The 23,288-nt window shown below is 44.7% G+C and overlaps 1 protein-coding gene across 1 annotated transcript in view; it reads right to left on the reverse strand.

Annotated features, from left to right (window-relative positions):
* Nucleotides 1-20,033: 20,033 nt before the first annotated feature.
* The window catches only part of LOC145353582 (rab effector MyRIP-like), a 192,694-nt gene continuing 189,439 nt past the window's right edge, over nt 20,034-23,288 (reverse strand). Inside the window, exon 16 of the mRNA XM_080204342.1 lies at nt 20,034-21,466. Within this exon, the coding sequence (XP_080060468.1) occupies nt 21,449-21,466 (18 nt within the window). The 3' untranslated portion in view covers nt 20,034-21,448. The remainder of the gene's footprint in view (nt 21,467-23,288) is intronic.

Here is a 23,288-nt window from a genome sequence, read left to right on the forward strand (position 1 = left end):
GCCACTATCATACTGAACGGCGCAGCAGGCTCGAAGGGCCGAATGGCCTTCTCCTGCTTCTATTTCTATTCCAGTGTTTCTACTGGAAAATATTTGATTATTGAACATGACTGGTTCTGGCTCAGCAGATATTCCTCTAATCTTACAGTTGATCTTACTGAAGATTGCTTCCATTTTCATTCCCATTCAGTATGTCAGAAAGCCTCACTGGGGTGAAGAAAGTACTTAATCTTTACAGCAACATAGAATTGTTAGTGTGGATTTTATTTTCATTGGGGAGACAGTCTTTCCTTTTGGAACATTGCCCTGTCACATTGGGCATAGTGTCAAATGGTGAAATTAAATGTTACAGAACTTGGTGGTTTGACATTGTTGGTATCAACAATTGTAAATGGCATGGTTAGCCAATGGATTGTCAAAACCAAAACCTGTACCACCTGAAGATGTCAAGCAATAGGACAAAAGATGACATTCCCACCCATCAGTTTATTACTCACCGACAATGGGAGGCTGGTAAGAAAATAATGGGAACAAAAAATGCTGAAAGAATTCAGCAGGTCTTGTAGCACCTGTGAAGAGCAAGAAATAGAGTTAACATTGAGATGATCTGACCTCTTCAAGCTCTGAAGAAGAGTCAATACGGACTTGAAACACTAACCTTGTTTCTCTGCCCACAGCCATTGCTGAGTTTTCTCAGCATTTTCTGTTTTTATTTCAGCGTCTGCAATGTTTTTACTCTGATTTTGGTGAGATGGTAACACATGTTAGTATACGTGGCACTTTTACCTGTCCAATGTAATGCACAGCTGTTTGTTTCTGTCTGATAGTCCACGTTGAATGGTACACTGGGGTGCAAGGTGAACAGTTGAGTCAGAGGCTATGAGGGATGCAAGGTTCCTCTCAACTCAACCTTCTTCCAGTTTGAAACCACACCCGGATGCCTTAGCAAAACCCGCCAAGCCTGGATTAGCATTGATCACTTTCTGAAGAATCAAAATCTTTAAAGATAGAAGGCAAATCATCCATGTAAATTTTAATCAAGGAAAACCCTTTGCAGATCTCATGTGGTCCCAGACCTACACTCCATAAGTAATCATGATGAATGACATGTTTACTGAAAGTTTATGATGATATGAAGTATTTGTTCCCCCAGTTTTAATTTATTCATCGTACAGCATTGTACAGTTGGGAGATAGTTCTAGCATGCTGTAACTCAAATTAGCACCTCTCTCCCATTTTAAATAACATAACATGAACAACTTAAAACAGCCCTAAGACATATCTCAGTATCCACTGCAACTAGTTAGTTGATAGAATATGCTGCATTGTCTATTTTAATCATGGCAAGCTTGACTTAAAGAAACTGCCATTTGTTTTATTCATTCGTGGGACATTGGGCTTTGCAGGCTGGCTAGCTTTTATTGCCATCTCTAATTGCTTTTAAAGTTTATTTATTAGTGTCACAAGTAGGCTTATATTAACAATGCAATGAAGTCACTGTGAAAATCCCTTAGCCGGCACACTGCAGTGCCTGTTCGGGTTCACTGAGGGAGAATTTAGCATAGCCAATGCACCTAACCAGCATATCTTTCAGATTGTGTGAGGAAACCAGAGCACCCAGAAGAAAGCCATGCAGACATGGGGAGAATGTGCAAACTCCACACAAACAGTGACCCAAGCTGGGAATCGAACCTGGGTCCCTGGCACTGTAAGGCAGCAATGCTAACCATTGTGCCCAACAATTTAACGCTGACCACGAGTGACCAAGGACCGAACAGAAATAATTTACATTTATTGAGCACTTTACACGAGTACTGGATGTCTTAAAGTGCTGTGCAGTGAAATAATTACTTTTGAAGTGTAAAAGGTAAGGGTAAAGTCGCTATAGCCCCTGGTGACCATTGGCTGTTCTCCTCTTTGATGGGGAGAGCTAACTGGTGGTGATTTTAACCTGAGGGTCACCACATCTTCATATGGTGAAGGTATTCCCACTGTCCTAGTCTGTCACATAGGGAGCTGCCAATGACAAGAAAGGAAAGACAACTAATTTGCACCTAACAGGTTTACACCAGCACGAATGGAAGCAAGCTACTCAGGTAATGAGTGATGCGATGAGGGTTGAGGTGGATTTCAGTGATGTGGTTCATGAGAACACTGGGAGAACTTCCTGCCCTTCTTTGAATCATGCTGTGCCATCCTTATGTCCACTTGAGCTGGCAAATAGGGCCTTGGTATATCTTAGCATCATTTAATGCGTGTCAGCAGACATCAATACATTTCTCAATACCAATGCAACTTAATGGCACATAAATCCAACTTAGCTGAAGATAGATGCAGGGAACAGTGTAGGGGGACGATAATCAGCCTTGATTTAATTAAATGGTGGAGCAGGTGCGAGGGGCCAAATGGCCTATTTGTGCAGCATGTTCTTATGTTTCTAAACCTATGAAGTATTCAGAGAGGGCTTTTAAAGAGACAGGATCTTCAGTACTGCAGAGGGATACCAATGGGTAAGACCATAAATTGTCTTCATCACAACAAAATCGAACCTAACTCATAACATGACAATGTGTTACTGCAAGCGAGTGCTCCAATTAGCTCAAAGCATTGGGGTATTGATTAGAGTTGGGCATTAGTTTAAAACAGTTAATAGTGACAGCTGGCTTTGCACACCATCTGATTTGGAAAAAGAAAGTTAGACAATGTGCAAAATAAACGACCAATTTGTGCCTATTTTTAGCTAATATATGGCATTAAGTTGCAGTGATCAGCAAACACTTCTCAGTGATGGCTGAGTCTGTTTAAGATATTTTCCGAATATATATCTGGAATGACTGTTAAAGCTAAGATACTTTGGTGGCACAGTGATTAGCACTGCCGCCTCACAGTTCCAGAGACCCATGTTCCACTCCTGGCTTGGGTTACCTTCTATGTGGAGTCTGCATATTCTCCCCATATCTGCAAGGGTTTCCTCTGGGTGCACCAGTTTCCTCCCACAATCCAAAAGAAAAATTACAGCACTGGTACAGGCCCTTTGGCCCTCCAACGCTGCACCCACTATGCTACCTGACTGAACTAAAACCCCCTACCCTTCCGGGGACCATATCCCTCTATTCCAATCCTATTCAGGTATTTGTCAAGATGCCCCTTAAAAGTCCCTATCATATCTGCTTCCACTACCTCACCCAGTAGTGAGTTCCAGGCACCCACCACCCTCTGTGTAAAAAATAACTTGCCTCGTGCATCTCCTTTAAACCCTCACATCTTAAACTTGTGCCCCCTCTAGTAATTGACTCTTCCACCCTGGGAAAAAGACGTGCTAAAAAGTCAAGCTAAATTCTCTCTCAGCGTACCTGAACAGGTGCCAGAGTATGGTGGCTAGGGGATACTCACTTCATCGCAGTGTTAATGGGAGCCCACTTGTGACACTAATAAACAAACTTAAACTTTAAAGGATGATGTTTCTTTGGAAAAATGTTTTCTGAAAATGCTCTCTTCTCTCCTCAGTTTGCCCGCAGTTTCATCGCAATGCTGTCCAGCACCTTCTATCGGCCCCAGTCTCTCATGGGCCAACCAGGGCAGCAGAGGAAAATGAAGCTGGTGGCCCTTTGCAGTGTCTTGCTGTTTATGTCTATGATTGCCAACTCTGCTCAGAGCCGAGGTGTGAACCACCAAATCGACACAAGAAGTAAGCACCTCACCTCCCCCAAAGCTCCATGATCCTGAACGAGTAATGGGGAATGGAGGGTCTAAAGATTAGAATGGGGAGAAGGATGACAGGGTCCTGTTTCTTGTCCAGCACCCACTTCACTGCCACAAATCAAATTAATGGGTTAGGATATTGGAAAATTCATATTTGAACTTTGTAAGATTTATTTTCTCTTGATTGAGATTCTACACACATGGATCTCTGAAAAGCTATTTGATGCTTAACACAAATCATTTGTTATTCCTAAAGAAACCAAGGGGCCACAAATTTGATATGTTTGGCCCTATTTGTATGCAGTTTGAGGCAATATATCATAGCACTCTGTGACAAATAAATGTGTTGCATTTCCTTATGGGGTTCATTTGGGCCTAATTGACTGACACTCATTGAGTGTAAGGTTGATAATGAGTTTCCTTCTGCACTTAACAACAGGCTCAATTGGTACCAGCCCTGATCTGTGTTAAGTTGATACTCAGTTAATCTTATAACATTAAACCTTTTTCTGACATTTCATACATAGCTCTTCCTGGAGAACTGTTCAATATTTTCACCTCCTCACTATTGACCCTTGATGGGCAGCAGGGTGACACAGTGGTCAGGACCACTGCCTCACAGCGCCAGGGACCCGGGTCCAATTCCGGCCTTGGATGACTGTCTGTGTGGAGTTTGCACAATTCTCTCTCTGTCTGCGTGGGTTTCTGCTGGGTGCTCCAGTTTCCCGCCACAGTCCAAATGTATGCAGGTTAGGTGAATTGGCCAAGATAAATTGCTCCTTCATCTCCAAAGATGTGTAGATTAGGGGGATTAGTGAGATAAATATGGGGATGGGACCTGGGTAAAATGCTCTGTCAGACACAAAGGGCTGAATGGTCTCCCTTGCACTGCAGGGATTCCATGACTAACTTTTGACCTGTACTTCCAGGTGTAGGATGTTACCTCAATTAATAATAGTTCAGAGCGGATTTAAATAGTCGGGAACTGGAATTTATTTCTCATCAAATCTCTCCTAAACAACTCTTTTTTTTCAATGGTTAAAAGTACCTGTTTTTCTGGGGTAAGTGAACCCACAGCTAACCATCTTTTATTTCCAACTAGGCTTCACTTTGGTTTACTCTGACCTCTGGATTTGTTCAGGTGTTCTGGAGAAATGGAAACTTTGATTTATTCTGATATACTTTCTAATATCTACAATGACTCAGTTGTCCCAAGGATACCCCACAGTCCCACAATAGTCTCTAAGAATCATGAAAAAAATCAAGTCAGGGTTTAGGTTATAATATGGGATGTAACATTTGAAAAGTTAAATCAAACATTAAGGCGAAGCACTGAGTGTATGAAAATCATAAACTTTAATGAGTTTACATGCGACAATGGAATTCTCCTTTAAACATCTTAACTTCAACCATAGAAGAATCCCGACTAAATTTGTGTAAGTCAGTTTAAAACATATCACACCAATTCTCCTTATTTTGTACCCATTAGGGTGACTTACCATATGCTTGTATATGACAGGAAAAGTTTCGAATGGAATAGCCTGTTTGCCCATTCCATGGCCACCCCAGATTCTGAGCAGAAAGATGAGGTGCCTCTTGCAATAGATCTTAGTGAACTGGTTGATACGATGTGTTCCATGATTTGGCTATAATCAAGTTGCTTGTTAACCTCCATAATGGCTGTATTGTCAATGCTCTGTGTAGATTTGTTTGGGGTGCTGTCCATAGTCTTAGAGGGAGAGTGAAGCCAGGGATCGATTGCTATTCGGTCAACATTGAGGTGATACTTTATGCTCCATGCCTTCCATCTGGATAGGGGGCTGATGCCAACTACAGGTTGGCAGCGCTGAAACATGGGCAAATTTGTAATGTGAGATCCGGCTCAGAATATCCAAAGTCTTTTCAATGAGGTCAGTTATCGTCAACAGACAGAAGAAACTGAGTTGGGCTGGATTTGAACCTTGGTCAACCAGAGGTGAAAGGAGGAATTTTCCTGTCCAGCCTGCCACGGGCATCGTAGCGGGCGGAGGGGTGGACCGTGAAAAGGTCTGTTGACCTCGAATGGGATCTTCCGATCTCGGGGTGAGCGCAGCGGGAAAATCCCTCCCAAAGGCTGGAATTTTACCAGCATGTCTGCCCGAGTCTCGTAAGATCACACCCGAAGCCAATGGAGAACGTCATTCTGCAAGCCTCGCCCACCCCGATTTCAGGATGGGCATGCCTGTAAAAATCAGGGCCGAGGTATCAGTGCATTGTCCAGTCCTTAGTGAAATCATGGACAACCAATAGCCATAGGCCGTATGCTTGGGTTATTTAACTGAGCCCAATGAAACAGCAAATAATTAACATCGAGTGAAACTTTCTGGAAACTGTCATCTCATTTCTCATTTCTTTTTGAAATCACATCCAACATTTGTCAATCAAATTTGTGTTAAATTTGCAGATTCTAACATTAACCCATTCTGGTACGTGGGCCGTGGGGTGCGACCGATTGGCCGATTCGGAAAGAGGCAGATGGCGAGTAATAGCAACCTGAGGCCAACCGTGAATGACCTGGAGTTGATCCTGAACGCTTTGAGGGAACAAGATACATTCAATTCCAACCAGCAGCAGGGAGGGGAAGACACTTACTGACAACCTCCGAACCTTCCCCCACCCCCCGGCGCACATTCCCTCCCTACCTCACACTTTGTCCACTTGACAATGAAACCGCGCGCTTCTGGGCTTTGTCTGTAACCTCCAAGGTTGATCTCTAGTGCGGAGCACATTATTCTTGTAACTACCACTGAGGCTCACTCCAACTGTTGGCAGAATCGCATCCCAGCACTTTTAATAAGTTCTACTTTGATCCAAAAATGATTTGTATTACTCCAAATACCCACTTACAACTTTTAGTGCAATTAGAAGAAAGAAAAACCCCTAAATTTTAAATGACAATATTAATTAAAGAAGAAAACCAGAGGAGTTATTCTTCGTTCCATTTGTTGTTTTTGTTAGAATATGATGATCAATTTATTTTTAATTGGTAGTGTGAATCACCTAGAAACTAGCATTCAGTGTGAACAAGCCATTGTACAAATGGTCCAGTGTGGTGACTCCTTTAAAACCAAGTGGTGCAGCTTACATTGCTAATGCCAATCACGCTCCACACGTGCTTTATAATTTCAAAAATTAAATACATCACCGTGTAGCTAAATGCTGTTAATCCCACTTAAAGCAGTACCTTCCACTTTCTGAAAGGTGTCTTAGCTCATCTTTTTGATGGGGTGAGGAAAGTTACGCGTTGTTCCTTCCAAAATTGCATCACACAGAAAAGTGACACCATTTCGAGTTGTAAATTACGTCACTGTGTTTGCAACAGAAAGATCCGCGGAACGTCAAGACAGAGGCCCTTTAACGTCAGCTGGGATGTGATGAAGCCTTTGACTCTAACCTGGGATGAGCATAACTTTTCTGTACTTCACGTTGATTCCATTGAGGCCAACAAATTCTGACAATGAGTTTAAGCTTCAACATCTGAAGTTAAATTCTTCATTTCCTTGCTGCACTGCTGTGATTTATGGAATAGCTGAATGCCTAATTCGGGACTTTGAATTAACCCGCGGTTGAAGCTTTTAACTCTTGTGACCAGTCAATGTAAGCAAAATAAAAAGTAGCAATCATTTTAGAAAGAAAAACGCTGATTAGTTGTCTTTTCGTAGCACTTTTCATGACTCCGGAAAGCATTCTACCACCAAGAGAGTCCTTTCTGAATTGTTGTATCGTGGTGAAAACAGCTGCCAATTTATCCACAGCAAGCTCGCACACACAACATGATGATAACCAAAACTTTTAGAATTATGTTGGTTCACAGAATCATAGAAACCCTGCAGTGCAGAAAGAGGCCACTTGGCCCATCAGGCCTGCACCAAAGTCAATCCCACCCAGACCGTAAATCCGTAACCCCGCGTATTTACCCTTTTAGTCTCAGTACCCTACAGTCCAAAGATGTGAGGGTTAGGTTGATTGGCCATGCTAAAATTGCCCCTTAGTGTCCTAAGATGCTTAGGTTAGAGGGATTAGTGGGTAAAATATATAGGGATATGGGCGTAGGGCCTGGGTGGTATTGTGGTTGGTGCAGACTCGATGGGCCGAAGGGCCTCTTTCTGCACTGTAGTCTCCCTGACACTGAGGGGCAATTGAGCATGACTAGTGCCCCTAACCCGCGCATCTTTGGACTGTGGGAAGAAACCGGAGCACCGGGAGGAAACCCATGCAGGTACAGGGAGAATGTGCAGACTCCATACAGAGAGTCACCCGAGGCTCGAATTGAACCCGGGTCCCTGGTGCTGAGAGGCAGCAATGCTAACCACTGTGCCATCGCACGGTTGAGGATTAAATATTGGCCATGACACAGGAAGAAATTATGTCGTAGGAGTTTTTCCCATAGCCAGGTGTGGTTTCACCAGTGTCCTGTATCGATGTCACAAACTTTGCCACTTTTAATTTCCATGCCCTTGCAATAATTACTTGTTGTACCAGCTTGTTAACATTTTGTGTATAAAGACTGCTGCATTCTGCAATCTCCCTCCATTTCAATCATATTCTGCTTTTCTAATCTTCCTGCCAAAGTGGACAATTTCACATTTTCCTACGTTGTGTTCCAAATTGTTGCCCACTCACTGAACCAATTGGCAATCCCTTCGCCGACTCTTTGACAACCTCACTCCTTCTCAAATGATCTGCGAACACCATCTGCAAAACAAAACACGGGAGTTGGACATACTCTGGTGGGAGAAGCTAGAAGTAGAGAGCACAATCTAAAGGTAGGCGATCCCCCATTTATGCTGGAGATGAGGAGGAGTTTCTTCTCTCAGTGGAATTCTCTTCCCCAGAGAGCAGTAGAAGCTGGACCATTGACTGGATTCAAGGCCAGGTTAGACAGGTTTTTGATTGACAAGGGAGTTGAGGGTTGTGGGGGACAGGATGGAAAGTGCAGTTGAGACATAATCAAATTGCCAGGATCTTATTGAATGGTGGAACCGGCTTGATGGACTGAATGGCCCACTCCTGCTCCTATTTCTTCTGATCTAAGGAGAACGAATAGGTCTCCCAAGCCATCGCTTTCCGATGTTTGTGAACCAGTAAGAAAAAAGGTAACATTTAGATCAATGACCAAAGCAGATGTAATTACGGACTGGATTATTTCCAAAGTCTGAAGTGTCCCACCGAGGAGATTGTTATACTACTCGGATTCAATGCATTCTGAAGTCAGATTGTGATTGGAGTCAAGACTTAAATAGCCCTGTGTTAACGTGAGCCACAGAACTGATACACAAACCCAAGTAGGCACATTGAAGTGTTTCAGAGCAGGATATCGATTGTCCCCTTACCTAGAGGACTGAGTTTTACGTGACCCTGGAAGGCATGTTTCGCGGTGTGGGGGAGGACACGTAAAATACCACCTTCCCGCTCACCCCTTGCTCACCCCCATAATAAAGGAGGCCCCCCGCAAAGGCAGGCACCAAAAGCAGCATCCTGCTCACCATACTTAAATGAACATTTGAGAGCCAGTTAATACCACAGAATCCTACAGTGTAGAAGGAGGCCATTCAGGCCATCAGGTCTGCACTGACCACAGTCCCACCCAGGCCCTATCCCCATAACCCCATGCATTTATCCTAGCTAGTCCCCTGGACACTACGGGACAATTTAGCATGGCCAATCCACCTAACGTGCACATCTTTCAGACTGTGGGAGGAAACCGGAGCATCCGGGGGGAAACCCATGCAGACATGGGGAGAATGTGCAAACTCCGCACAGTGACCCAAGGCCAGGAATTGAACCTGGGACCCTGGCGCTGTGAGGCAGCAGTGCTAACCACTGTGCCACCCAAACCAGTTAGGTTTGTCATCAAGCCAATGGACCCTGATTTGCTGCTCATACCACAAAACATTTGGCGTGGGTAGCAGGGCGAGAGCGAAATGTCCAATTTTTGAACTTTAATTTTTAAAGAGCAGGAAGGAAGATTGCTGGGGGGTTGGATGGGGGTCTGCTCTTAGGGGACTGCCTCTTACCAACTGCTGAACCGCCCCTTCTTAAGTTGAACAACCCCCTCCTCCCACTTCCTTCCTACCCACTCCCCCTCCCTTAAACCCACCCACTGCCCCCTCCACTGCCCCTCTCCCGAACCTACCTAAACCCTCCTGGCCCATGACCCCAGACTTGGCCCTGCTCCAGGGATCCAAGAGCTTGAGGTCCTTTCTTCATCAGCAATTCTGGTAGCACCTACTAATGCCTTCCTGTGGCCAGTCTGACTGGCTGACAGCCACAATGAGGGGCAGAGTGCCCACTTACCCTCTGTTGATCAGATCCATTTGCAGCACGTCGGTTCCACAACAACACTGTTTCTGGGATTGGGGGCATGCTGTCTTCCCCAGCCCTGTATTATTCAGTTGGTGGAATGGCCTATATGGGACTCTGTCCCCACTCCAGCAGGCTTGACTCTTATCCATTCTCTGAAGTGAGCAACCAAACCGTTCGTGTTGTTCGGGATGGCAACCAAATACCGGTTTAACTAATGATGTCCATAACTAGTGTCTAAAATAGAATGTCTGTAGCCCCCATTGGATGTGAATCGATTCAGCACACGGGGAGGCCATTTGGCCCATCATGTCACTGTTGGAACTCTGCGAGAGTAACTCAGCTTGTCCCACCCCCCTTTCCTTTTCTCCAAAGCCCTTCAAGTGCTTTCCTTTTTGGAAGCTCAGATTGTCACTCCACCTCACTCTCGAGCAGTGTATTCCAGATCCTAACACTCATTGTGTTAAATAGGCTCTTCCTCTTGGTTCTTTTGTCAGTCATGTTAAATCAACGTCCTCTCTTTTCCCACCCTTCCACGAATTGGAACAACTTCTATCTCCTGCTCTTCTTGGGGAGGTGGTGGAGCAGTGGTATTGTCACTGGACTAGTAATCCAGAGACCCAGGATCAATGCTCTGGGGACCTGGATTTGAATCCCAGAAATGTAGATGGTAGAAGTTAAATTCAATAAAACATTTGGAATTATGTGGCGCCTTATCAAATGCCTTTTGGAAGTCCATGAACATCGTATCAGCCACATTACCCTGATCAACCATCTCTGTGTCTCATCAAAACTCAATCAGGTCTGTTGAACACAACTTGTTGTTAACAAATTCCTGTTGGCTTTCTCAAATTGAAGTTTGTTTGTTCGTCACAAGTAGGCTTACATCAACACTGCAATGAAGTTACAGTAGAAACCTCCAAGTCGCCACACTCCGGTGCCTGTTTGGATGCACCGATGACCATGAAACCATTGTCGATTATTGGAAAAACCCATCTGGTTCACTAACATCCTTTAGGGAAGGAAATCTCTGTCCTTACCTGGTCTGGCCTACATGTGACTCCAGGGCCACAGCAATGTGGTTGACTCTCAACTGCCCTCTGAACAAGGACAAACTAGGGACGGGCAATAAATGCCGGCCAACCAGTGACGCTTGTGTCTCACAAGTGAATAAACTGTCCCAGGAAATCTCCTGACAGGTTTCAAAAGCCCCTTTCAAACTCAGTACTGAATGAGCTGTAAAAAGATGATGGGTGGAATTTTACCGCCTTGCCCGCCCTGAAATTGGAGCAGGCGAGGTTCGCAGAACAGAATTCTCTGTTGGCCACGGGTGCGATTTTACGAGCCTCGCCCGAGCAAGGACATAAAATACCAACTGATGTATCTACTACAACGAGTGCTCAGAATTCTCTGCAATGACTAGTTTGCTTCCAATTAGCTGCTCACTGTTAGGAGAATACGGTAGTCCAAATGCTAAACATTAAAGTGCTGAGCAGCCTTGTTAAGAAGCACGAGTAGGCAATACAACCGATAATGTATTCCCGAAAGATTGTCCAGATGGCCATTTTAAATGCAAATATCAACTCCTTTACCAAGATCATAGAATAGATCATAGAACCCTACAGTGCAGAAAGAGGTCCTTCAGCCCATCGAGTCTGAACCAGCCACAGTCCCACCCAGGCCCTACCCCCATATCCCTACGTATTTTACCCACTAATCCCTCTAACCTAAGCATCTTAGGACACTATGGGGCAATTTTTTTTTAGCATGGCCAATCAACCTAACCCACACATCTTTGAACTGTGGGAGGAAACCAGAGTACCCGGAGGAAACCCACGCAGACACGAGGAGAATGTGCAAACTCCACACAGACAGATGGCGTCTTGCACCAAGCTAAACTTTTGTTATAGCTTAATGCTCAACTTTACCACCTCAGAGGCTCTTTACGTTGCTCAAAGTATCTGGAGAAAATTGCCCCTAACCTTTTTTTGGAGAAGCATTTATATTATAGGATTAATTGTAAAAAAAAAGAAACAAAATTATATTGTCAACAGCTTCAAGTACATCCACTTTATTTTCCAAACCCATATATATTTTAAAACATGTTACAATACTTTATCCTTAATACAGACTTTGATTAGAAAGATATGGCACATTATTAAAACAGCTTCTTTTTTTAATCACAGAATATCATTCAATGTTCACATGGGTAAGTTCCTCTATTGGATGAATTCCATCTTCTGTGTCTGTTTTCAATCTCACCCAGAGGAAAAGTCACACGCGGAATAATACATGTATCAACGCTGTGTTTAGGTTCACAGGAACCCGTCAGAAACATATGTGAACTGAGATACCCATTGTACTCTTTGTCAGAGGGTCAACTGGATTTGAAATGTTGGCTCTACTCTCGCTCCACAGATGCTGTCAGACCTGCTGAGATTTTCCAGCATTTTTCCGTTTTTGTTTCAGATTCCAGCATCCGCAGTATTTTCCTTCTATTCTGCCCATCGCACTGTTCAATTTTCCAGAAGAAATTCATAAAAACGAACAAATTTCCAGCAGACATTTTCTTTTACAGAGAGGTTCATTTGGACCAATACCAAACCTGGATTGGGCAATATTTGTACAGGTCGACTTCATAATTTGTCTGGATTCACATCTGACAGCAGATTGGCTGTTTTGCTCAGCGTTCTTTCCAATAAGGACGTTAACTGATAAAATTGGGATAAAGCCATGAATACTTTGCCCTGTGACAACATCTATATTCAATGCTATTGTGAAAAAATGCTTTTATTTCCTCCTCAGAAGAACTAGGAGCCAGAGTGGACCGTAAGGTTCTTTCCGTTTGCTCCATCATTCAATTAAGATCATGGTTGATTGCCTATCTCAGCTCCACTTTCCTGTCCTATCCCCATATCCTTTCTTTCCTTTAGCGTGCAAAAAAGATCTCTACAGCCTCGTCATCAGTTTCTTTAACCCAAGAACTCATGCAGAAGTTAAATCCCTGCTATGAAGACAGCGGTAAATTCGTAGAATCTCTACAGTGCGGAATGAGACCATTTGGCCCATCAAGCCTGCATTGACAACAATCCCACCCAGGCTCTATCTCCGTAACTCCAAGTATTTACCCTGCTAATCCCATTGACACTAAGGGGGCAATTGAGCATGGCCAATCCACCTAACCCATACATCTTTCGGATTGTGGGAGGAAACCAGAGCATCCGAAGGAAACCCACGCCTTATCCCATCCATGCAATCTTAAAATTAAATTGTTTTTTTAAAAACAAGTGCATTTTTAGGACCACTTAAGCCACACACCACAACACATTGCTTCAAGCGCCTGCATTTAGCAACCAACTGTCATCAAGTCATGCACCAACAGTTGTAAGATCTTGACCACTTTATGGTTTGATGATGTGAATCCTGAAGATGGGGGGGTGGGGGGGGGGCTATGTTAGACCTTGCAGGCCCTGGGAAAAAAGTATTTGAGTATGTGTAACAGACACGAATGGATCCCTCTGTTACTGCCTCCAACTGTCCTTTCTCAGAGAACAATATTTTGGATTGTGCGTACCTTTGAATGCAAAAATGATGCCTCAAACTAACCAGCAGAATAAGTTAACTGGAAATGAAGACAAGAATTGAATGCACATTGCTGCTGCAAGGTTTCTCACTCACTCCACTCACTCATTCCCCTCACTCACTCCATTCCATTCACTCACTCCACTAAACAGGCGAACTCTGGTCACACATTCTTTTAACATTTAAAGTTTATTTATTAGTGTCACAAGTGCCACATTAACACTGCAATGAAGTTACTGCGAAAGTCCCCTAGTCGCCACAGTCCTGTCCAGGTACGCGGAGGGAGAATTCGGCATGGCCACGTTAAGAAAGACTTACCTCAGACTTACCTGACGAAGGAGCAACGCTCTGAAAGCTAGTGGTTTTTGCTACCAAATAAACCTGTTGGACTTTAACCTGGTGTTGTGAGACTTCTTACCATGTTAAGAAAGCCCAACAATGCCTTTACTTTCTCAGAAGACTAACGCAATTTGGCATATCTGCTATGACTCTCACCAACTTTTACAGATGCACCACAGAAAGCATTCTGTCTGGTTGTATCAGAGCTTGGTATGGCTCCTGCTCTGACCGCAAGGAACTACAAAAGATTGTGAAGCCCAATGCATCGTGCAAACCAGCCTCCCATCCATTGACTCTGTCTACACTTCCCGCTGCCTCAGCAAAGCAGCCAGCATAATCAAAGACCTTACGCACCCGGACATTCTCTCTTTCACCTTCCCCCATCAAGAAAAAGATACGAAAGTCTGAGGTCAAGTATCAACCAACTCAAGAACAGCTTCTTCCCTGCTGCTGTCAGATTTTTGAATGGACTTACCTCGCATTAAGTTGATCTTTCTCTACACCCCAGCTATGACTGTAACACTACATTCTGCACTCTCTCATTTCCTTCTCTATGAACCGTATGCTTTGTCTGTATAGTGCGCAAGAAACAATACTTTTCACTGTATGCTAATACATGTAACAATAATAAATCAAATCGAATCAAAATCAATGCACCTAACTAGCATGCCTTTTGAACTTTCTATGAAGAATTGGGAGGGAAATCCAAATGCAAATTGATGTTAAATCAAAATTCAATCAGTGGTGAAATGACTCACTCGAGCTAGTTTGAAGTGCTCAGTGGTCACTGTGACACTGTTTTACATCGAGAGGGCGCTCTCTGGCTAACCTGGTTTATGGACAGCCTTACGAGGGTCTAATCATGACTTTAAACTACAGGAAGGTCAATAGAATCACAGGTTCCATTAGAGTCTCGGACAAGTTCAAGTAAAATGAAACAAGATTAAGAATTAAAAAGACCAGTACGTAACGACAGCTGCACTAACCAAAGACTGGTAGATATAAAATGCCAACTGCTTTAAATTTATTTATCAGTGTCAGAAGTAGGCTTACCTTAACACGGCAATGTAGTTACTGTGAAAATTCACCAGTCGCCACACTCCGGCACCTGTTCGGGTACACTGAGGGAGAATTTAGCAATGGCCAATGCACCTAACCAGCACGTCTTTTAGACTATGGGAGGAAACTGGAGCGTCTGGAGGAAATCCACACAGACACAGGGAGAATATGCAGACGCCGCACAGACAGCGACCCAAGCCGGGAATTGAAACCAGGTCCCTGGTGCTGTGAGACAGTGGTGCTTACCACTGTGCCAGCGTCTTGCCAAAGCTTGAATAAACTTTACACCGAAGTACAAAACATGAGTTGGTCAGTGGAAGACCCCAATTTGAAGGGGGTGAACTTTACATACCCTCAGTAGGTGTGTTTCCTGTAACAGAATTGGGAGGGAAGGCATGTGAAATTGAGCACGGACCCATTCCACCACTCCCTGCTTGTCCCTAACCTGACCCCCATAATACCGAGGGGGAGGGGGTAGGCAGGTGCTGAAATTGGCAGACCACCCACCATATTTAAATGGAAAATCAGGGGTCAAGTAGATTTGTTATCAAGCCAGGTAACTATAATAAGACATTGCCCACACCATACAATGTTTGGCATGGGTAGCCAGGCAGAAGCAGGAGGGGTGATTTCTTTTCACTCAAATGTTTAAAAGGTAGGTAGGAAGGAGAGGGGCGGCTGTTCAGGGGGATGTCCTTTGCCGAATGTGGGGAATACCTCCAGAGGTCAAACACCCTCTTCCTTCCTACCCACTCCCCTTTAAACTCACCCCCACCCTCCCCCAGCCCTCTCCCTGGCCTTCTTGGCTCAAGCCCTCACTTGGGCTGCCTGCTCCAAGGGTCCACAGGCTTTGGTCTTTTTTTTCTTGCAGTCTTGGCATCGGCCACTGGTGCCTTCCTGGCACTGCCAAGACTGAAGGAACTGCCAGCCAATCCAGTTGGGTCAGCATACAGCTCCAGGTGGCAGGACCTACTCCTCATTGAGCAGCAGAATTCCTACTCTTCCTCTCCAGCCTGCCCCGCAGCACGGTTATGGCTGCAGGGCGGGTTGGTGTCGACATTGTATCTGGAGAGATCATGCCATCCAATCCACCCCTCCTGTATTATTCAGCTCTGAAGCTGTGCTGTATAGGGCTTGTATGAGTGACTCAGTGTCACCCAATTTGAATTTATACCGCATTTCCGTTATATTGTGTGATTTATTTTACTTTGTGAGTTATTTCAGCTCAAAATGAACAGTGTTGCCCCAGTACAACTTGTACATCGCCTTCACTGGGTAAGGAATATCCAAAGGAACCTAACTCCAGCTGTAACATTGATTCCTATGGGATCCCATGATTCACTGAAAGTTGTTTCACTTAAAGTCACGATATTCAGGAATGTAACCACAGCTTAAAGTGAGGACTTACTGCATCAGAGTTGAAAAGTTGGGGCCACTTTCATTAGAACAGAGGATGGAGGGATTATTCACAAATGCCATTAAAATAATGAAAGGATGAGGATTAAGCCTTAGTAATTGATTTGACCTGAATAAATCTACTGGTGGCACCAGGCAAGAGGGCCACACACAATTGGTTTGTTTGTGTTAGTGTGTGGTGACGGGCATGCTAATTATACCTCAAGTGGGCGGTTTGGCCAGTTGTAAACCATTGTGGGTGTTGGCACCATGCCCATGTTAGCCCTAGGGACAGATAGGGGAGAAGATTGGGAAGTGGATGAGTGTTGGTCACCACTGTTATAGTGGAGCCTCCAGATTTTACACGCAGGGTAAGGATGCAGTTCGAGGAGGCACAATGGGGCATTGGTCATAGGGGACTCATGTTCCAATTGTCCAGTTGGCCGCAGTGCAATAAATCAAGGCGACAAAGAGGGTGTTAAACATGACTGCGCTCAGCATCATGAGGGGGCTGAAGAGGGTAGAAATGGAGGAGCTGGCAAAAGGATCAGGAACCAGAGAGACTCTGACTTAAGGGGACTGGCAAAGGAATCAAAGATGACACGCGGGCAATCCTTTTCACACAGAGAATGGTTAGGTTCTGGAATGGGCTGTCTGAGTGTGCGGTGGAGGCAGATTCAGTTGTAGCTTTCAAAATGGGGAGTGGGTCACTACCTGAACAGAAAGTAACTGCAAAGCTTGCAGCCAGTCTTACAGCAAGAACAGCTTCAACTTAACGACAAGCCAACATTTAAAGCTCGAGAAACGGCACTGGAAACAAAAATGGACAAATTAGAAAATCTCACCACACAGCATTCTATAGGATTTTGAAACTGGGCTTAAGAAAAAGACAGAATTGCTGGGCACAGCTTGCAAGAAGTTGCCTCGCTCATGTGCCACCTTGGAAAAAGAGGGGGGGGTGGTAATGGGATTGCCTGTCTGGAGGCTACAGGGAAAAGGCAAGGAGTGAAGCAGCTGAGTAGCTCATCATATTCAATCACCACCAGGGCCAATGACAGGCTGAATGGCCTCCTCCTGTGCTGTAACTATCCTATGATATTTCCATAGCAATAGATAAAAAAGGTCATACAAGCCATGATTAAGATGCACAGGGCTCAGGTGAAACCACATCTTGGCTGGAATTCTCCAGTCCCACTGGCAGTGCATCCCCCGCCCATGGGTTTCGTGGTGGTGTGGGGGTGGCATCAATGGGAAATTCCATTGACAGCGATGGGACCAGGGAATCCTGTCTCTAACCAACAATGCGCTGCTTTTCTTTTGACAATGCCTCAGACGGTCTGGTGAGAAAATCTGACTGTTTCTCTGGAGAGGAACATGCTGGTTTTCAGTCAGACCCTAACACTTTGCCATTTTTTTTTTGGAAAAACCACTCCCCTTGGGAACCATCAGGGAACACACAGATATTCTCTTGGGATACTGCATGCTGTGCCAGTCCAGATACATTCCAAGAAACACACTGGCCCCGGCGTTAAGCCAGCAATTGATGGGAGAAGGCGGAGGGTGGGCGGTTTATAGGGAAAGCAGCCCAGCAGGATGCCCACTGCCTTTATCAGGCTGGTGAACACTGGGGCAGGTGAGTCTCCCACAGTGGCAAATCTGGACTCTGCTGAACAACCTTAAACTTGGTGGATAAGTTGAAGAGGTGGTACCAGTTAGGCCAATAGTGGAAATTCTGCTCTGTTACTGCTAGAGGGTTGGGTCATTAAGCATGTTCCAGGCTGATAGATTTAATAGAAAGATTTTTAATCATTGAGGGAATCAAGAGTTGCAAAGAACAAAGAAAATTTCAGGACAGGAACAGCCCTTTGGCCCTCCAACCAATACCGAAACATGCTGCCCAGCTGAACTAAAACCCCCTACCCTTCCAGGCATCATATCCCTCTATTTCCATCCCACTTATGTTCCTTAAAAGTCATTATCGTACTGGTTATGGGGGGTAAGATGGGAAAATGGATTATCACATCAGATCAATCATGATCTCATTGAACGGCAGAGCAGACTCAACGGCCAACTTCTGCTCCTATGTCTTATGGTCTTGACTGTGGATCGAAAATCAAATGTCTCTAATACAGTCAAGGTCCCTGTAGCTGGTGTCTATTTCTGTTACATTTATCTTTCTTTGGGAATTATATCATTGAGGCTTTGAAAGACTACCCTTCCCTATTCCTGTAACCCCGCACATTGATTGTGGCCGATCCACCTAATCGGCTGATCTTTAGAGTGTGGGAGGAGGCTGGAGCACCCAGAAGAAACCCACACAGACACGGGGAGAACGTGCAAACTCCACACAGGCAGTGACCCAAGCTGGGAATCGAATCCAGGTCCCTGCCGCTGTGAGACAGCAGTGCTAACTACTGTGCCTCCATGCCACTCCCTGATGCATCTAACATTTTCCTTAAAGTATGTTGCTTTCTGAATTTATATGGACATCTCTGATTTTCCAACATTCCTCTGTGGAATGTTTCAGCATAGAGTTTTGGAACAAAGATGCGCTTGGCACAAGTTCCTAACATTCAGATAATGCTCATGGAGAGAAGAATTTGCTGCCAAACTATGGAATCCGGTGGAGGACCACTTTGCCCGAAAAATAAACCCTGCATTTAACTTTGGTTGGAGTTTGTTTCTTGAATATTGTTCCTCCTTTACTTCCCTAAAATGGCTGGAGTACAAGATCTATCAGTTCTTGAGAGGAACTGCCCTGAACTCAGTCAGGGGGAAGGTAATGTCAAGTGGTTCTGATGCGCCCAGCTTTATAGAGTTATAGGACAGGATTTTCTTTTGCATGGCACAGTTTCCCATCCTGCCTCCAAAGAGTCAGTGGGGCAATGCACCAACCACAGCATTATCTGAAGAGAAATAATTTGCAGAGCTACAGGGAGAAGGCAGAGGACTGGGACGAGACGGGTTGTTCTTGCAGACAGCCATCAGGAAAACAAAAGATTGAATGGAAACTTACAGAATACTGAAAGGCCTGGATAGAGTGGACGCGGGGAAGATGTTTCCATTTGTAGGGGAAACTAGAATCCGAAGGCACGGCCTCAGAGTAAAGGAACGACCCTTTAGAACCGAGATGAGGAGGAATTTCTTCAGCTAGAGGGTGGTGAATCTGTGGAACTCATTGCCACAGAAGACTGTGGAGGCCAGGTCATTGAGTTGTCTTTAAGACAGAGACAGCTAGCTCTTGATTGGTCAGGGGATCAAAGGTTACAGGGAAAAATTGGGAGAATAGGGTTGAGAAACTTATCAACCATGATTGAATGGTGGAACAGACGCGATGGGCTGAATGGCCTATTTCTGCTCTGATACCTTATGGTCTTATGGCCTCCTGTTTGGTAACCATTGAATAATTTGATGAAATATTAAAATTTCCAATGCACTGGCACATACTCTGGATGCTTTCCTTTACATCATTTTGTTAAACTACAATAAATTGTGCGCGGGCTTACAATTCAGAATTAAACAATTTTGGGATTTTGCGACCTCGCTCGTCCTGAAACTGTAAAATCCCACTAGCGAGCAACATTGCCTGCCCCTGGCCTGCTCCGATTCCCCTGGCGGCTAATTCCCATTCCGGCCAATGGCTCAAGAATGATGGCATTTCCCTCAGTTTGGACACTGTTTTAATTCAACACTGGGGCACCATTGCACGGGGCTGTTGGTTATGGCCAAGAGGAACAGCGGTACCCTGCAAACTCTAATCTCTTTGAGAGGAGCAGAGCAACAATACTCAAAACAGGGTGTGTGATCCTCCAGTGCGCAGTCGCAAACCTCTCACACATGGGCAGCTCACCCAGTTTTTGCCCAGCATTTACAGAGAATATCAAATGACCTGCCCAAACAGACTTGCGCAGGTATCAAAATCGGTCTCAAACATGTTCCCTACGTTAAAGGTGCTAGGTAATTTATTGCCGTTGTTGTACACGGGGGTGTCTTCTGAGAAGATGTCATGAATTGAAAGATTTAATCAAACTGCCGATGCCTCCCAGCGCCGCACTAATTCACCAACTGAGTTATGCCCAAAGTTCCCCAAATCCAGCATGAGACACGCAACAGCCTTCATCCGCGATGATTCATATTGAATTATGACTAGCTGTTGAGTTCTAACACTCAACATTTTACCTGGAGAGTGTGAACCTTAGTCACTCATTAATGCATGTCCTGTCAAGCCAATCATTCTTTAAGGGTAATCTCCAGTGCCGTGATGCTCTCTCTTTCTCCTCTTCATTTTTACACTTCAGCAGCACCTTTTGCTCCTGTAGCTGAGAAAAGTGCTTAATTCCCCAGTGACTTTTCACAAAGAGGTTTTTTTTTTTGTTTTCCAAAATATATTAATCGGCAAGGTCCTGCTCATCATTCCACAAACTCAAAATTCCGGTAACATTTGAGACCAAAATTATTTGTATGAAAATAAATGTGCACGATAAAATAACATTTTAAAAAGATTCAATGACGTCACCACTCCTGGGAACCATCACCAATGAACTGATAGCAACTAACAATATGGCGGAGGTACAGTTTACCCCCAATTTGGTTGTTTTTCCCTTTGACAACCGTTTTTCAGTTGAATAAGCTAATACAGTTGGCAAATCACTTACAAATAACCTTGCTTCCAACTACATCGAGTTTGTGCTACTAGGAAAAGACAAATCACATACATGACAATCACATGTTCTGTACAGCAAACACATCAAAGTGCTTTCCAAACGGCGGGGGCCGGCTCCAGGGAGGTCGGTCGCCATTCTCAAAAGTTCTCTTTGAAATTAAGGCAAAACTTTTTTTTTTACCACAGTAAAGGTACAGTCCTGAAGGGTCACAAGAGTGAATTCAGGGAGGTATCCGGGTGAGAGTCCGTTCCCATGGGATTTTGAGTAAGAGTGGCAGGATAATAGTTTCCATGGCTGTTATGTCAACAAGGCACTCGAGTGGACAGCCACAGGCAGTAGGTTATCTTCAGGGTGGTGTCCAGTTCTCAGTACGGTAAGGACTCCTGCAGAGAAGCGAGAGGGAGAAAGTCATTGGGCAGTCAAGATTTAGAGGGGGGGTGGGAGGCGAGCAAAAGATGTTGAAAATATGGGCAGGAAATACTGGAAATACTGAGCAGGTTTGACCACACCTGTCGAGAGAGAGAAAGAGTGGCTGGGATTTTCCAGCAGTTCACGCCACGCTGCGGCGAGGATGGAGAATTTGATGCTTAGCCAAATCTCCGTTCACCGCAGCAGGATCAGAAAGTCCCACCACCGTGAATGGCTGAAAGATTCCCCCCAACTTGATGATTTTTTTTTCCTCAATGCAGAAGCATGTCACCTCTGAGAGTTCCGACAAAACATTCATTGAACTGCGTTTCTGGCCACAGATACTGTTGGAGCCACTGAATATCTGCGGCATTTTGCCTAAAGAGAATAACGTGCACGAACAGCCCTTGGCAGCTCTTTTAGCCGAGGATCTTCCCTGCTTTAGGCTGAGTGGGTGATCAGAGAGTTCAGTGGGTTTTCCACCTTAACCAAATGGCAAATTTGTGCTCAAGGCCAGTTTAATTAGAACTAAAGGGGGATTGGGGGGGCGGGGGGGGGGTAGCGGCATGGTCTCAAAATAAGGGGGACCAGATTTAGGACTGACTTGAGGAGGAACTTCTTCACCCAATGGGTTGTGAGTCTGTGGAATTCCCTGCCCAGTGAGGCTATCTCATTGAATGTTTTTAAGGCAAGGGCAGATAAATTCCTTTACTGTTCAAAAATGTAAGAGCTATGGTGAGCGAGTGGGTAAGTGGAGCCGAGTCCATGAAAAGATCAGCCATGATCTTATTGAATGGCGGAGCGGGCTCAAGGGACCAGACGGCCCATTCCTGCTTCTTGTTCTTACGTTCTTAATGAATTGAAATCTTGAACTCAACTACAGAATTATCCTCTGCATGTATAAGTTGAGACCACTCCCCTGTACTGTTCACGCTGCCAACAAAGTTCCATACTGTTGGACTTCACACCTATCTGTGGTTTGTTCATTAATCTGGTATCTTGTGGGCCATAAACCATCACTGAGTCGCCAACTACACATGCAGCATGTCACAAGCAACATTTAGTATTGTGGTTCTGAGTATTTGGGTTCTGACGAAGGGTCATTGCCTGAAACATTACCTTTTTTCACTCTCCACAGATGCTGTCTGACCTGCTGAGTATTTGCAGCACATTTTTATTTTAATTTCAGCTCCCTGTGTTTCCCATACGTACTAAGCTTCATAATGGGGCTGTACAGCACCACACTGACAATCCTTTATTCACCTTTGTCCTCGGCATTTCGGTTTGGAGGGTGCAGGGGAAAAGTTTGCCTGAAGGGACATTCTGGTAAACGACCAACCAGGGTTCCTTCACCCTCGTCAGAGTGCTGGATTTTACGATGGGCTTCAAGAACCTGACTTCAGGGTGGCATAATAAATAAACTTAAACCTGTACCTTTCTCAGATAATAATCCACGTTCCTTGTGAATGCCTCGATTGGACCTGCCTGCGTCACACTCTCACGTAACCCATCCCAGGTCCCAATCACTCACTGCGCAAAATAGCTCCTCCTCTTGTCTACATTAATTCTTTTGACAATTGCCTTAAGTCTCCGCCTCCCTCATTCCCAATCCATCCCCATCTACCCTGTCCAGACCCTTCCTGATGCTGAATACCTCGGTCAAATCTACAATCGTGTCTAATCCTGTTCAGGAATAGGCCTGTTTTTACAGTATAAAGATGTGCGGGTTAGGTGTATGGACCGTGCTAAATTGCCCCTTAGTGTTCTGGGATGTGGAGGTTAGCGGGATTAACGGGG

Source organism: Carcharhinus amblyrhynchos, chromosome 2 (genome assembly GCF_965287045.1).
Source record: "Carcharhinus amblyrhynchos chromosome 2, sCarAmb.v2.hapA, whole genome shotgun sequence".
Taxonomy (NCBI): domain Eukaryota; kingdom Metazoa; phylum Chordata; class Chondrichthyes; order Carcharhiniformes; family Carcharhinidae; genus Carcharhinus; species Carcharhinus amblyrhynchos.